The sequence below is a fragment of the Tubulanus polymorphus genome, chromosome 3 (assembly GCF_964204645.1).
Source record: "Tubulanus polymorphus chromosome 3, tnTubPoly1.2, whole genome shotgun sequence".
NCBI classification, from domain to species: Eukaryota; Metazoa; Nemertea; class Palaeonemertea; order Tubulaniformes; family Tubulanidae; genus Tubulanus; species Tubulanus polymorphus.
The window spans coordinates 14,099,261-14,114,101 of record NC_134027.1 but is presented as its reverse complement, the minus strand read 5'-3'; the positions used below and the strand labels follow the sequence as shown (position 1 = coordinate 14,114,101).

General features: G+C 36.8%; 3 protein-coding genes across 6 annotated transcripts in view; 1 reads left to right on the top strand and 2 right to left on the bottom strand.

Moving 5' to 3' along the window:
- LOC141902016 (putative imidazolonepropionase) overlaps positions 1-3,856 on the bottom strand; it is a 178,455-nt gene extending 174,599 nt beyond the window's left edge. For all 3 annotated transcript variants that reach the window (XM_074789644.1, XM_074789646.1, XM_074789645.1), the window contains exon 1: positions 3,422-3,856. In XM_074789644.1, the coding sequence (XP_074645745.1) occupies positions 3,422-3,570 (149 nt within the window). In that variant the 5' untranslated portion in view covers positions 3,571-3,856. The remainder of the gene's footprint in view (positions 1-3,421) is intronic.
- A 3,281-nt stretch (positions 3,857-7,137) lies between these two features.
- The window catches only part of LOC141901089 (medium-chain acyl-CoA ligase ACSF2, mitochondrial-like), a 92,201-nt gene continuing 84,497 nt past the window's right edge, over positions 7,138-14,841 (top strand). For both annotated transcript variants that reach the window (XM_074788168.1, XM_074788167.1), the window contains exon 1: positions 7,138-7,466. In XM_074788168.1, coding sequence (XP_074644269.1) covers positions 7,387-7,466 — 80 coding nt within the window. In that variant the 5' untranslated portion in view covers positions 7,138-7,386. The remainder of the gene's footprint in view (positions 7,467-14,841) is intronic.
- Positions 9,465-10,913, bottom strand: LOC141901076 (uncharacterized). Its single transcript, XM_074788150.1, is given in 3 exon segments — positions 9,465-9,688; positions 10,077-10,249; positions 10,402-10,913. Coding segments are annotated over 3 exon segments (909 nt in total).

The following is a 14,841-nucleotide window of genomic DNA, read 5'->3' as shown; positions in this document are numbered from 1 at the left end:
TCATTTGAAATCATATCAATATTTCTCAATGTTTCACATTTTTTCTTGCTATTACCATGGAAACCTAATAATAATAATCTATATAATAATAGATATTCCTAGATAAACTTAGGGCAAACATAAACTATTGATAACTAGTTATTCTATCCCCTTTCTACATCATAACTTTTGATCTAACATCGATATTTTCATTATTTTACCATTTTTCGGCTGGTTTCCATGGAAACAAAAGGCATTTGGAATCAGATAAAAATTTTGGGTCTGTCAACTGTCACCTGAAAGTGCTACGAGTGTATTGCTCTTTAAATTTCTAGTCTATCTCTTTTAGTTTAAGAGATATTGAAGTTTGTTTACATGAAAGAAACTATCATGAAGTGAGCCTGTTATTCCAGCCTCGTATTCAGATATAGTGTGTACACACTGTATAGCTGCCTGTAGATACTGGTTGACATGAAATGTATAACTTAACACTTTGACCGGACGAAATGACGATCATTCAATAAAGTCACCGGGGCAGAAGAGTGATCAATAATTGTTTTATATAATTAAAATGTGTAGTGATTTTCGTAAATTTCATAGATTTTCATCGAAATGTATTTTACATCAATTATGCCTGTTAAAATTCAAATGTGTCTATAAAAGTAAAACAAGGCTACCTGAAAATTAATTTCTCTATTCTTCGAGTTGATTTAAAGCAGATGTCTTCATTTGTTCATAGTAAAAAATACGCAATATTTCAACGCACGATTGCATCATGGCTCAACATGTTAACATTAAAATTCAAAATCAAATTTCTCTAAAACTAAAACCTCAGGGTTCCTGAAAATTAAGTATATTATTAAGGAAACTCTATTCTTTAAAGTACATTTAAGACAGATGTCTGTGCATTGATTTGATCATAGGAAAAAACGCGTCATTTCAATACACGATTGCATCATTGCGTGATATTTAAAAAGTTAAAATTCACAATGAGATTTCTCTGAAACTCTGAAACCTGAGACTTCCTTAAAATTAAGTATATTAATAAGCACACTCTGATGTAAAGTTGATGTAAAGCAGAAGTCTGTGCATTGGTTTGATCATAGTAAAAAATGCGTCATTTCAATAGACGATTGCATCATGGCACGATATTCAAAAATTAAAATTAAAAATCAAATTTCTCCTAAACTCAAACCTGAGGATAATTAAGTATATTAACTCTAGTCTTTAAGTTGATTCAACGCAGATGTCTGTGCATTGATTTGTTCATAGTAAAAAAAACGCGTCATTTCAATACACGATTGCATCATTGCACGATATTCAGAAATTTAAATTTCAAAAAAAAAATTCCATTAAACTAAAACCTGAGGCTTTCTTAAAATCGAGAATATTATTAAGGAAACTCTATTCTTTAAGGCAGATGTCTGTGCAATGATTCGATCATAGTAAAAAATGCAATATTTCAATACACGACTGCATCAAGGCGCAGTATTTAAAAATTAAAATTCAAAATCAAATTTCTCTAAAACTAAAACCTGAGGCTTTCTGAAAATTAAGAATATTAATTAGGAAACTCTATTCTTTAAGTTGATTCCAGGCGGATGTCTGTGCATTGATTTGATCATAGTAAAAAAAACGCGTCATTTCAATACACGATTGCATCATGGCGCGATATTCAAAAATTAAAATTTCAAAATTAAATTTCTCTAAAAATAAAACCTGAGGTTTTCTGAAAATCGAGTATGATATTCAGGAAACTCAATTCTTTAAGTTGATTTAAGGCAGATGTCTGTGCATTGATTTGATCATAGTAAAAAAACGCGTCATTTCAATACACGATGGCATCATTGCGCGATATTTAAAAAGTTAAAATTCAAAATCGAATTCCTCTTAAACTAAAACCTGAGGCTTTCTGAAAATCCAGTATAATATTCAGGAAACTCTATTCTTTAAGATGATTTAAGGCAGATGTCAGTGCATTGATTTGATCATAGTAAAAAAATGCGTCATTTCAATAGACGATTGCATCATGGCACGATATTCAAAAATTAAAATTAAAAATCAAATTTCTCTTAAACTCAAACCTGAGGATAATTAAGTATATTAACTCTAGTCTTTAAGTTGATTCAAGGCAGATGTCTGTGCATTGATTTGTTCATAGTAAAAAAAACGCGTCATTTCAATACACGATTGCATCATTGCGCGATATTCAGAAATTTAAATTTCAAAAAATAAAATTCCATTAAACTAAAACCTGAGGCTTTCTTAAAATCGAGAATATTATTAAGGAAACTCGATTCTTTAAGGCAGATGTCTGTGAAATGATTTGATCATAGTAAAAAATGCAATATTTCAATACACGACTGCATCAAGGCGCAGTATTTAAAAATTAAAATTAAAAATCAAATTTCTCTAAAACTAAAACCTGAGGCTTTCTGAAAACTAAGAATATTAATTAGGAAACTCTATTCTTTAAGTTGATTTAAGGCAGATGTCTGTGCATTGATTTGATCATAGTAAAAAAACGCGTCATTTCAATACACGATTGCATCATGACGCGATATTTAAAAAGTTAAAATTCAAAATCAAATTAGGGCCTACTCTAAAACTAAAACCTGAGGGTTCCTGAAAATCCAGTATAATATTCAGGAAACTCTATTCTTTAAGTTGATTTAAGGCAGATGTCTGTGCATTGATTTGATCATAGTAAAAAAACGCGCCATTTCAATACACGATTGCATCATGACGCGATATTTAAAAAGTTAAAATTCAAAATCAAATTTCTCTAAAACTAAAACCTGAGGGTTCCTGAAAATCAAGTATATTAATAAGGAAACTCTATTCTTTAAGTTCATTCAAGGCAGAAGTCTGTGCATTGATTTGATCATAGTAAAAAACAATGAGATTTCTCTGAAACTCTGAAACCTGAGACTTCCTTAAAATTAAGTATATTAATAAGCACACTCTGATGTAAAGTTGATGTAAAGCAGATGTCTGTGCATTGATTTGATCATAGTAAAAAAATGCGTCATTTCAATAGACGATTGCATCATGGCACGATATTCAAAAATTAAAATTAAAAATCAAATTTCTCTTTAACTCAACCTGAGGATAATTAAGTATATTAACTCTAGTCTTTAAGTTGATTCAAGGCAGATGTCTGTGCATTGATTTGTTCATAGTAAAAAAAACGCGTCATTTCAATACACGATTGCATCATTGCGCGATAATTTAAATTTCAAAAAATATAATTCCATTAAACTAAAACCTGAGGCTTTCTTAAAATCGAGAATTGGACTGAAGTGAATAGAAAGTATATTTTTGAAGTGTTACTTTTTTCAACCGTGTTTTGGCCTTTGTCATCCCTAACGTTGGTATAAGCCATCCGATTATAAAAAGCTTACCACCAACGATTAGGTAACTAACTAACTAAGAGACTCACCGATCCACCGCTATGCTGACTCCTATCTCCTCGGTCTTACGGTTAATGACAGCTAATTTTCTCATGAAATCTCCGCTAAGGCTTCTTTCGCCATTCTTCGCTATCATAACAACCTGATCAGCACCGTGTATTAACAATTTGTGGGCCATTTTCGAAAAAAAAACGTGATGAAAATACGTGGATACGCGTAAGAAAATCCCGGAAGTGAAAGTCTATCGCCTTATGCAAGGCTTCAGAACCAGACTAATTTCCATACGTTTATCTGCCGTCTACGTTTTACCTCTATTAGGGGCCTATGGAAGACCTCGGACGACATACAACGCGACCAGGCGAGATTAGAGGAGCGATGCCAATCAACTAACTTACTTCTCTATCTTAATCTATGACGGTACGGTAGTCTGAATACCAGACGTTACTCGTTTCTAAAATTAGACTACTATACTATGGGCCGGCGTAGTCAGTAACCTGTCTGTGGTTTAGTTTCAAGATCGGATATTTTCACAAACCACCGATTATAAAACGTCGATTATAAAAACTAAAAGCACCTCCAACGATTAGGTAACTAACTAGGGCCGGCGGTGACTGATAAGAGCAAAGATATTTTCTTGGCATAGCGGGACATAAATTCAACTTTTAACCCTAGTTATCAGATTTAGCCCCCGGGTTGAAAGTAAAATACCAATGTATAAAACCGATCCAAGGGGATACCATCGCCGTACAGAACCGGCATAGAACGGAATAACAAGAGAAATCCCACAATAAGTTCAGCCAAAACGAGAAACTTGAATAGAAGAGTTATATATATTTGCGCAACGTTTCGGCTAAAGACTATTAGCCATCATCAGGCGTACTGAGTACAGGAGAATATTACAAGATATTTATACAAGACCAAAACAATAGAAGCAGAGTGAGTGATTAAAATATTGAAAGGGGAATAGATTAAAGTAATGACATAACAACTAGAAAACAATGCTAAAGTAAGCAAGGCAAACTAGGGGCAATGTAGATTAAAGTAATTAATAAACAAAGACACAAGCTAAAGTGATTAAAACGGGAGGACAAGCTAAGGGGTAATCAAATAAAACAAAGAGAAGGAACATGAAAGGCGATAATCAGTGAGTGAGTGGAAACAAGCAAACTATGATAAAGGCAAAACAATGGAGGGAATTAGTATAACGGGGGTACAAGAGAAGCGAGAAATTTGGAGATCAAAATGTTGTGGGGGGAGAAACCGTTATTCAAATTAACACAATTTTCCAAGTTTTCAATAATCAGGGCCGATTCCATAATGTGTCGTTTAATCTTTTCTGAACAGGGGAAAAAATTATGGAGGCATTTTCAAAATCAAAATTGTGGCTGGTTTCGTATACGTGATTGGCAACACCGCTTTCAGGCTTAAAATTCTTTACATCATTCTAACTATTTGTGATAACCTCCGTTATAATTAGGCCTACTCAGAATTTTTACCTCGTCGTTTCAGGATTGCCCTCTCTGAACTCAGAAAACTAGACTCTGTTCGTATTTCAAAAGCTGATAAAGGTGGCAAAATTGTTCTCTTAGATATCTGTGATTATAATCAAAAATGTTCTCCCTTCTTGGTGACTCTAATGTTTATAAACCATTGAAATCCAACCCTCTCTCACGTATGCAAGCTTCATTCAATAAGAATCTGTCTGGTATTATCCAACGGTTTCCGGACTCTAAAGATATTCTTTCGAAATTTCAATCACGTCTACCCTCCCTACCTTATATATGGGCTCCCCAAAATCCATAAAAAAGATGTTCCGCTGCGCCCCATTGTATCTAATTGTAATTCGCCCTCTTATCGTTTATCCAAATTTCTGGCTAAACAATTATCACCGGCTCTTGGTTCTTTCTCCGCCTCGCATTTATGACACAACCAAGATTTATTAGAACGGTTAAAAAACATTATTCCTGGTAACGATAGATTCATTTCGTTTGATGCTAGTTCTCTTTTTACCAATGTTCCTCTTAGGCCTACCCTTGATTTTCTTAAACGGAAACTTCCTTCGTTGGATTTCAATTTTGACATTCCTACTGATTGTATTATCGAATTAATTGAACTTTGCACCCAGAACTCCTTTTTTAGTTTCAACAATTCATATTTCGAACAGGTTTTTGGCATGGCTATGGGGAACCCGCTTAGTCCCATTCTAGCAAATCTTTTCCTGGAACACGTTGAAACCGAATTACTACCTCTTTACACAGATACTCTCCCTAAACTTTGGTTACGATACGTTGATGATATTCTTGCCCTTATACCTTTTGACTTTGATATTGATCAATTTCTCACATTTATTAACTCTTTTTATCCCTCCTTGAACTTCACATTTGAATTGGAAGTTGATGGGAAAATCCCTTTCCTTGATGTTTGTATACACAATTGTTTGTCTTGTCTAAAATTCTCGGTTTATAGGAAACCTACCCACTCTGGAACATACCTACATTATTTCTCCTTCACCGCTCATAACATTAAACTTAGTGTTGCCCAAAGCTTATTCCTTCGCGCATTAAGGATTTGTGACCCCCTTTTCTTGGATGATGAACTAACCCAGATCAAGACCTCTCTTAATAAATTAGCTTACCCCGACGACATTTTGAATAAAGCTCTCTTGAGAGCCCGTCGTTCACATTTCAGTCACTCTCAAGGGACCCGCGCGCGTAAACAGCCTATTATTGTACCTTTTGTTCCTTTTCTGGAAAAATCTAAAACTCCCCTCCATCTCTTAAACAAACAACTCATTTTTACTTATAACAACAAACTTAGTCGTAATCTTACTCATAACTCCCCCAAAATTGAACCCCTGAACATTGGTGTATATAAAATTCCCTGTAAAGTTTGTAACAAAATATATATCGGCGAAACCGGACGCGATTTACACAAGCGCATTCGTGAACATAAGAATGATGTAAAGAATTTTAAGCCTGAAAGCGGTGTTGCCAATCACGTATACGAAACCAGCCACAATTTTGATTTTGAAAATGCCTCCATAATTTTTTCCCCTGTTCAGAAAAGATTAAACGACACATTATGGAATCGGCCCTGATTATTGAAAACTTGGAAAATTGTGTTAATTTGAATAACGGTTTCTCCCCCCACAACATTTTGATCTCCAAATTTCTCGCTTCTCTTGTACCCCCGTTATACTAATTCCCTCCATTGTTTTGCCTTTATCATAGTTTGCTTGTTTCCACTCACTCACTGATTATCGCCTTTCATGTTCCTTCTCTTTGTTTTATTTGATTACCCCTTAGCTTGTCCTCCCGTTTTAATCACTTTAGCTTGTGTCTTTGTTTATTAATTACTTTAATCTACATTGCCCCTAGTTTGCCTTGCTTACTTTAGCATTGTTTTCTAGTTGTTATGTCATTACTTTAATCTATTCCCCTTTCAATATTTTAATCACTCACTCTGCTTCTATTGTTTTGGTCTTGTATAAATATCTTGTAATATTCTCCTGTACTCAGTACGCCTGATGATGGCTAATAGTCTTTAGCCGAAACGTTGCGCAAATATATATATAACTCTTCTATTCAAGTTTCTCGTTTTGGCTGAACTTATTGTGGGATTTCTCTTGTTATCTTCTTACACGGATATTGTGTATCTTCTCGTCTCATAGAACGGAATAGTTCTGTGATACGAGTTTGAATTACCCAGAATTTGATACTCCGCAGATGGCGCCACAAGCTGGACGATAGTTGGCACTTAAACCAACGAAATTTTACTAAACTAATTTGTGCTTTTGTGCCTACCACATTAGCCTACTTAGAATTTTAAGTACCGAGAAAGCGGATTTGCGTACGCATTGACTCCCGCGCAATCGGATCGGTTGACGTCACGATCTTTGAAGTAGGCCTATGCAAAAGTTCACTGGCCGATTACTCCTACTTGTCAAACTTCACCGTACCGCCCCCCGGTCCAAGAGAGATTGCCAACGCACACGATGTTTGGTGGAAAAGTTTTTAAGATATTGAATCTTCCTATGACTAGGATGAATTATCGTCTTTTGCACCAGAAGGTTGGGTAAGGAACTTTGTGGGGTCCCGTCCCGCTAATTACTAGTAGCCCATCTATTTTAGCTATGTTCACGGGAATTTTTTTAACGGATCTGTCAGTGTCATATCATGGATTTATGTTATAAGCCTATATCAAATGAAAGCCTAAAAAAGATCTTCCAAAGGCAAAAAGAATTACTAATATTGACCAATGTACATAGAAGTTTCTGCCGCAGGAATAGTAAAGCAGCACTTAGTCATTAGTGATTGCTCCCCAGTAATCCAGGACTTCATTGTTGCGTGAATTATTTTATTTAATTGATTGATATTTTACATTTAACACTTCTTGGTCTAACTGCAGTTTGGGTCACCTACCCACTGGGTGGCGCTAGTGTTATTAAAGAATAGTGTTATGGTAAGGTTCAGTGCTTAATCTTGTTAGTTAGGCCTAGGCCTACCTAATCGTTGGTGGTAAGCTTTTTATAATCGGATGGGCTTATACCAACGGTATAGGCCTATGTGGTTTGTGAAAATATCCGATCGTGAAACTAAACCACAGTCAGGTTACTGACTATGCTTCATCTAGCATTAAAAAAGGGCAGCGTGCTGATTTCAAATAAGGGCATTTTTGTGCATGATTCCATTGGAGCAAGGGCACATAATAACGCACTCATGTCTGTTTTGGGGGCAACCTGCAATGTTCCCTATTGCATCGAATCGAGGTACCCCTAGTACGATTGAGGACTAGAAACTATGTTTAACTCTGAGTTTGCCATGAGTGACACACTTGACCCCAGTACATCCTTACACCTACGCCTGTCAATGAACAAAAGTTAATCAGATAGATAGGGCATTCAAAATGATTTGGAAAACCAGTTGCAGACAAAAAAATAGCAGAAACAAGCAATCTCTAAAAGCAAATGATAGGCCTACAGCGAAAAAGAGCCAGCAATAGTGTATAGGCCTACATGAAATTGCACAGGCCTATTTTTAATCTTTAAATATCAAATTAATTGATTTAAATTGATAGTGTTTGTGATTGGCAAGTAACTGTTGATAATTGGTAAGCAGCCAGCTTAAGAACACATTATTGCTATTAGGCTACTCTAATTGTCTCTGCGAGTCTCTCTGTGAGTTCACCGAACAAAGTTTTTCACTTTATGTAGGCCTATAAAATTTGTCTAATAGTCTAGATAAAAAGATCCAGAGCGCGCATCGCGATGTGTTCAAAACGAAACAATCCATCGAATAGGCTATACAACGCTACCAGCTTTACAACGGCAGTCGCTAGAATGATTGGCAGTAGTTTGGAAGTCAACCAATTTCCTGGAAACTTAAACTAGGCCACGCGTCTGAGGCACGTTTTCACAGGATGCACACTGACTGCAGTACATTTAAATATAACCACTGATCACATGTAATCGTTGATATCATATGAGATATTTCATAGCCGTCGCAGGATACTTACTAACATTCGGATGCGACGGCTTATTTTGAAAGCCCTGACTCATTACTCGTGACTGACAAGGGCAGGAGGGCGGACCTACAGCAAGTGATGAGGGCACAAGGGCGAGCATGGGACACATCTGAAGGGCACAAGGGCGGCTATTTTCGGGGGCGGGGCGGACCGCCCCTCTATTTTTGGCTAGATGAAGCACTGAAGGTTAGGTACATAACCATTAGGGACACCTAAACTGCAGTCATACCTCATGTAGGAAAGTGTGAGGAAAAATGTTAAAAGCAACAATTTTTTCCCGTGAACTCTAAAGACTTTGTAGGCCTAGGTGACGTTTTGATATAACTTTAATGAGGTTAGTATGACTTAATTTTAACTCTAACTGGAATTTTAAACATCTAAAAATAAAATAACAATTTTGAAATAGGCCTAACTAATAATTATAACGTTTTTATAAATACACTGATTAATATACAGCACTGTGATATTTCTGCTTTGTATTTCTTCTTCCAGTTTCTCAATATACAATGCATCATCATTATCATAGGCCTACTTGATATTGAACCATGACTAGTAACCAGGAACAGAAGAAATAACCGTAGCTAAAAATTTGGTGAGTATGCCGCTATCATTTGGATCGTCTTCATATTTTTGAAGCATTTCATGACTGATTGTTTTCCCTATCAAATTTCCAGCTCGTTCTCTTCTGCTGTGGTTGTTGGAATCGCTTTTGCTGCTATCATATTCAGAATCTTCCATCAAACATATACATGATCTTTCTTTACAAGATGTCGCTAAAGACATCAAGTTCACCATTCATAAATTCACTGATCCTGGCACTAGCACTTTCGATGTAACGGATGAGCTCTGGAACGAATTGAATAAGGTCTACCATTTTTAGCCCACTTGAGACTTTAGTCCCAGTGGGCTATTGTGTTCTCTTTTCCGTCCGTCCGTCCGTCATTTTTCAATCTTGGCTTCGTTATTGTTGGATTTCTCTCGTTATCATCACACACGGTTGTCGTGTATCTTCTCGTCTTATTGAAATTGTTAGATTGTTGAGCATTTAAAACCACTTCCCAAGTGGGCATGGTGTCCCAGGACCCCTATTTACTGATTTATCCTCAGTGAACCTCCACAGTGGTCCAGTGATGAATTTACTGATTAGCCCTAGTGCTTTACATCCAGTGATATTGTCTACGGATTTAAGGTGTGCAAACACAGACTTCAGGAGGCGATTTGGGTTATCAACCATTTCCAAATAACAGATCATCATTTTGAGGAGAAAGTACACAAATCCCCCATTGAAAAAGATTATATTGAACCGATTTCCTCGAAAAGGAACAGTTGGTATACTTCTGAGTTAATGATGTTTGAGGAACTCAGTCGGGAAATTGGGCATGACATCCACCTTTTTAGTCGGCACCCCTTGTAAGCCGCAGTACGAATCAGACGTATGACACCTGGCTCTGATGGTTGTATAATCTGTGGCCCTGTTACGACCAGCTATTTTTCTTTTTGTTGCTGTAGGAGGACTTTCTGGGTGACTTCAGCCACCTGGATAAAGCTATGTAATCCACAGAAAAAATTCGCTATACTTTCGATGTTTGCTTTGTCGTCCGCTGACATTAAGTTCCAGTTAGAAATTGTCTCATGAAATATGTTCAATCTGTAGTTGGAGAGGAGTTCATGCCACTTAAGCTCAGTAGCTGCACGATCGGATATTGTATTCTGAATATTCTTTAAAATGTGTTTGCCAATTTTATCAGTTGTTTCAGAGCACATGTCATCAATATCTTGTCTTATATGTTTAAATGTGCGGAGGGTCTCATCTGCTCATTTGGTGGTGAGGTCTCGCAGTCAAAGTGCATAATGTTTTCTGTCTTCTCCCATCACATGAAAACCCATGTATTTCTCTCCGAATTTGGATGTTTCGTCAGAATATGATGTAGTATTCTCCTTACGACTTAGTTCGTCCCCTAATTGCATCTGGCTTAAGCCTAATCGTTCGATAATCATTCGTTAGGCAGTTTGGATGGAGTTTTCCATGATACTTAAAGCATGAACTTATCACAGAATTAACATGTCACTTAGAACATGATACATCAGTAATTCATAAAACTGTGAATTTTGTGTTATATATCCCGTCAGTTTCTGTTTGTTCAATCTCACTGTTCAATCTCATTTTTTCTTCATACATTCTACATTTTTCCTGTAGATCTTTCTAAATTTTCACTCTTATTTTTGTAATATCGCTTACTTTCAGTTACTCTTTTCAGCTGTCTTTAGCCCACTTGGGACTTTAGTGCCAGCGGGCTATTGCGTTCACTTTTCGTCCGTCCGTCGTAGCGTCCGTCCGTCCGTAGACGGAATCCAGTTCTTTTGGGAAGTTTTGAAGACGCTTCAAGGTAATGTCTTGATATTTGGGTTACAGATGTAACTACCCTAGACACATCTTCAGCCCAAAAACTGGCCCTGTCAGAATCAAGATGGCCGACTAGCAGCCATTGTTGTTCGCCAAAATCAGCACTTTTTATACATTTTTGAACTTTTTGAGGGAAATTTTAAAGACGCTTTGATCAATTACCTTGGTCTTTCGGATATATGTGAATCCCCCCCAGGGCCCATCAACATAACAAAAATTGGGTCGTTCGGACTCAAGATGGCCGTACTATGACCTTTTTAGTGCCCAAAAATGTTAATTTTGGCCCGAATTCTGAGTCCTGTAGCTTCCTACTGGTTTGCCATTTCTCATTGCAATTGGTGATGGGTATTCTATGGAAAGGGATGTTTTATACCTGAGACAGGTATTTTTCATCAGCCAATTATGACGCAATTGGCGGCCATCTTTGTGTCACCAGTACTCATTCGTAAGTGGGAAAAAGTTTTTCCACATTATATTGATACCTAAGCGTATTTTGCGACCACAATCGATTAGAAAGTTGTAGCTCATAACGTGTTCTATGATTGTGGTGAGTTTCAAGGTAATTGGATTTCGTATATGGCCACCAGGGGCGTTGAATAATACAATATCTTAGCATTTCTTTATAATATTCATACCTATACATATTTTGTAACCACAATCAATTGGAAAGTTGTAGCTCATGACATCATCTATGATTTTTGCGAGTTTTAAGGACATTAGTTTTTCTATATGGTCACCAGGGGCGTTGAATAGTAGAATAACTTAGTATTTCCTTATTATATTGGTACCTAGGCATATTTTGTTACCATGATCAATTGCAAAGTTGTAGTTCATGACATGTTCTACGATTGTGGTGAGTTTCGAGGTCATTGGGTTTTGAATATGGTCACCAGGGGGCGTTGAATAGTAGAATGACTTAGTATTTCCATATTAAATTGGTAACGAGGCATATTTTGTTACCACGATCAATTGCAAAGTTGTAGCTCATGACATGTTCTATGATTGTGGAGAGTTTTAAGGACATAGCTATTCCATATGGTCACCAGGGGGCATTGAATAGTAGAATAACATTGTATTTCCTTATTATATCGATACCTAGGCATATGTTTTAACTATTATCAATTGCAAAGTTGTAGCTCGTGACATGTTCTATGATTGAGGCAATTTTCAAGATCATTGGGTTTTGCATATGGTCACGGGGGGCATTGAATAGTAGAATAACTTAGTATTTCCATATTAAATTGGTAATGAGGCATACTTTAGTTATCACAATCAACTACAAAATCGTAGCTGCTGACATGTTCTATGATTGTGGTGAGTTTCAAGGTCGTTGGTTTTTGTAAATGGTCACCAGGGGACGTTGAATATTGAAATTGTTCGATTGTTGAGCATTTGAAACCACTTCCCAAGTGGGCATGGTGTCCCTGGACCCCTAGTTTTAGCCCACTTGGGACTTTAGTGCCAGCGGGCTATTGCATTCACTTTTTGTCCGTCCTCCAACTGTCCGTCCGTCCGTCCGTAGACGGAATCCACTCATTTTGGGAAGTTTTGAAGACGCTTCAATGTAATGTCTTGATATTTGGGTTACACATGTATCTACCCTAGACACATCTTCTGCCCAACAAGGTCAATTTCTAAAAGAAATATCCTGTGACACATTGAGCTGTTATAGAGTTCTATATGCACGATATTGTGCGAAAAAATGTTTGAATGGAAAGTAACAACCAATAATTGTCCGTTCTTGAAGTTTACACAAAGAGTTTTGAAAATGAGATCACGATATGACTCACGTATACAAATTTCAGCTTTTGATGAGGACATCGGGTGGCACGGTACATGCCGTTAATTGAGTAGATTACTAATAATTATAGCTGCGGTAGACATGGAGAAATATCAATGAAGAAGTCCGACAATTGAATCTTATATGATAGAATTTATCACAATGAAAGGGTACACTGATTATGTTCATTCCACTACTAAAATGTAGAAATTTACTAGGATAAAATAGAATTACAAGGAGAGAAATTTAATGCTTTGACAAAGATCAAACGGTTCAAAGGTTTTTGTTTCTGGGTTAATTATATTCGGATGAAATGTGCAAAAACTCAGTAATGTTTTAAGATAGCAATAAATTATTAACTGTATTGAATTGAACTGAATTTGAATTGGATTTATCCCGCTAGAAGGAGCTCTTGGAGAGGATTGAGCCCACCAGACGGTGCCACTGAATAAGGCCGGAAGTGATTCGCCGGCATAATATGCTCCACTTCTAGGGGTGTCGCAAAAACTGGCCCTGTCAGAATCAAGATGGCTGACTGGCAGCTATTGTTGTTCTTCAAAATCAACACTTTTTACAAATTTTTAGCCCATTTGGGACATTAGTCCTAGCGGGCTATTGCGTTCACTTTTCATCCGTCGTCCGTCCATTCGTCCGTCCGTTGACGGAATCCAGTTATTATGGGAAGTTGTGAAGACGCTTCAATGTAATGTCTTGATATTTGGTTTATACACGTATCTACCCTAGACACATCTGCAGCCCAAAAACCGGCCCTGTCAGGATCAAGGTGGCCAACTGGCAGCCATTGTTGTTCACCATTATCAGCACTTTTCACACATTTTTGAAGTTTTTGAGGGTAATTTTGAAGACGCTTTGATCAATTACCTTGATCTTTCGTTTATATTTCAATCTACCAAGGGTCCATCAGCACAAGAAAAATTGGGTCGATCGGACTAAAGATGGCCGTCCTATGACCTTTTTAGTGCCCAAAAATCTCAATTTTGGACAGAATTCTGGGTCCTGTAGCTTCCTACTAGTTTGCCATTTCTCATTGCAATTTGTGATGGGTATTCTTTGGAAAAGGGATGTTTTATACCTAGGATAGGTATTTTTGATCAGCCATTGCGACGCAATTGGCGGCCATCTTGGTGTCATCAATACTCATTCGTAGGTAGGAAAAAGTTTTTCCACATTAAATTGATACCTAAGCATATTGTGTTACTATAATTCATTGGAAAGTTGTAGCCCATAATGTGTTCTATGCTTGTGGTGAGTTTCAAGGTCACTGGTTTTTGTATATGGCAACCAGGGGGCATTGAATAATACAATAACTTAGTATTTCCATATTATATTTGTACCTATGCATATTTTGTTTACAATCAATTGCAAAGTTGTAGCTCATGACATTGTCTATGATTGTGGGGAGTTTTAAGGACATTAGTTTTTCTTTATGGTCACCAGGGGGCGTTGAATAGTAGAATAACTTAGTATTTCCATATTAAATTGGTAACGAGGCATATTTTGCTATCACAATCAATTACAAAATTGTAGCTGCTGACATTTTCTATGATTGTGGTGGGTTTCAAGGTCATTGGTTTTTGTATATCGTAACTAGGGGACGTTATATATTGAAATTGTTAGATTGTTAAGCAATTGAAACCACTTCCCAAGTGGGCATGGTGTCCCTGGACCCCTAGTTTAACTTTCTGAGGGAAATTTTGAAGACGCTTTGATCAATTACCTTG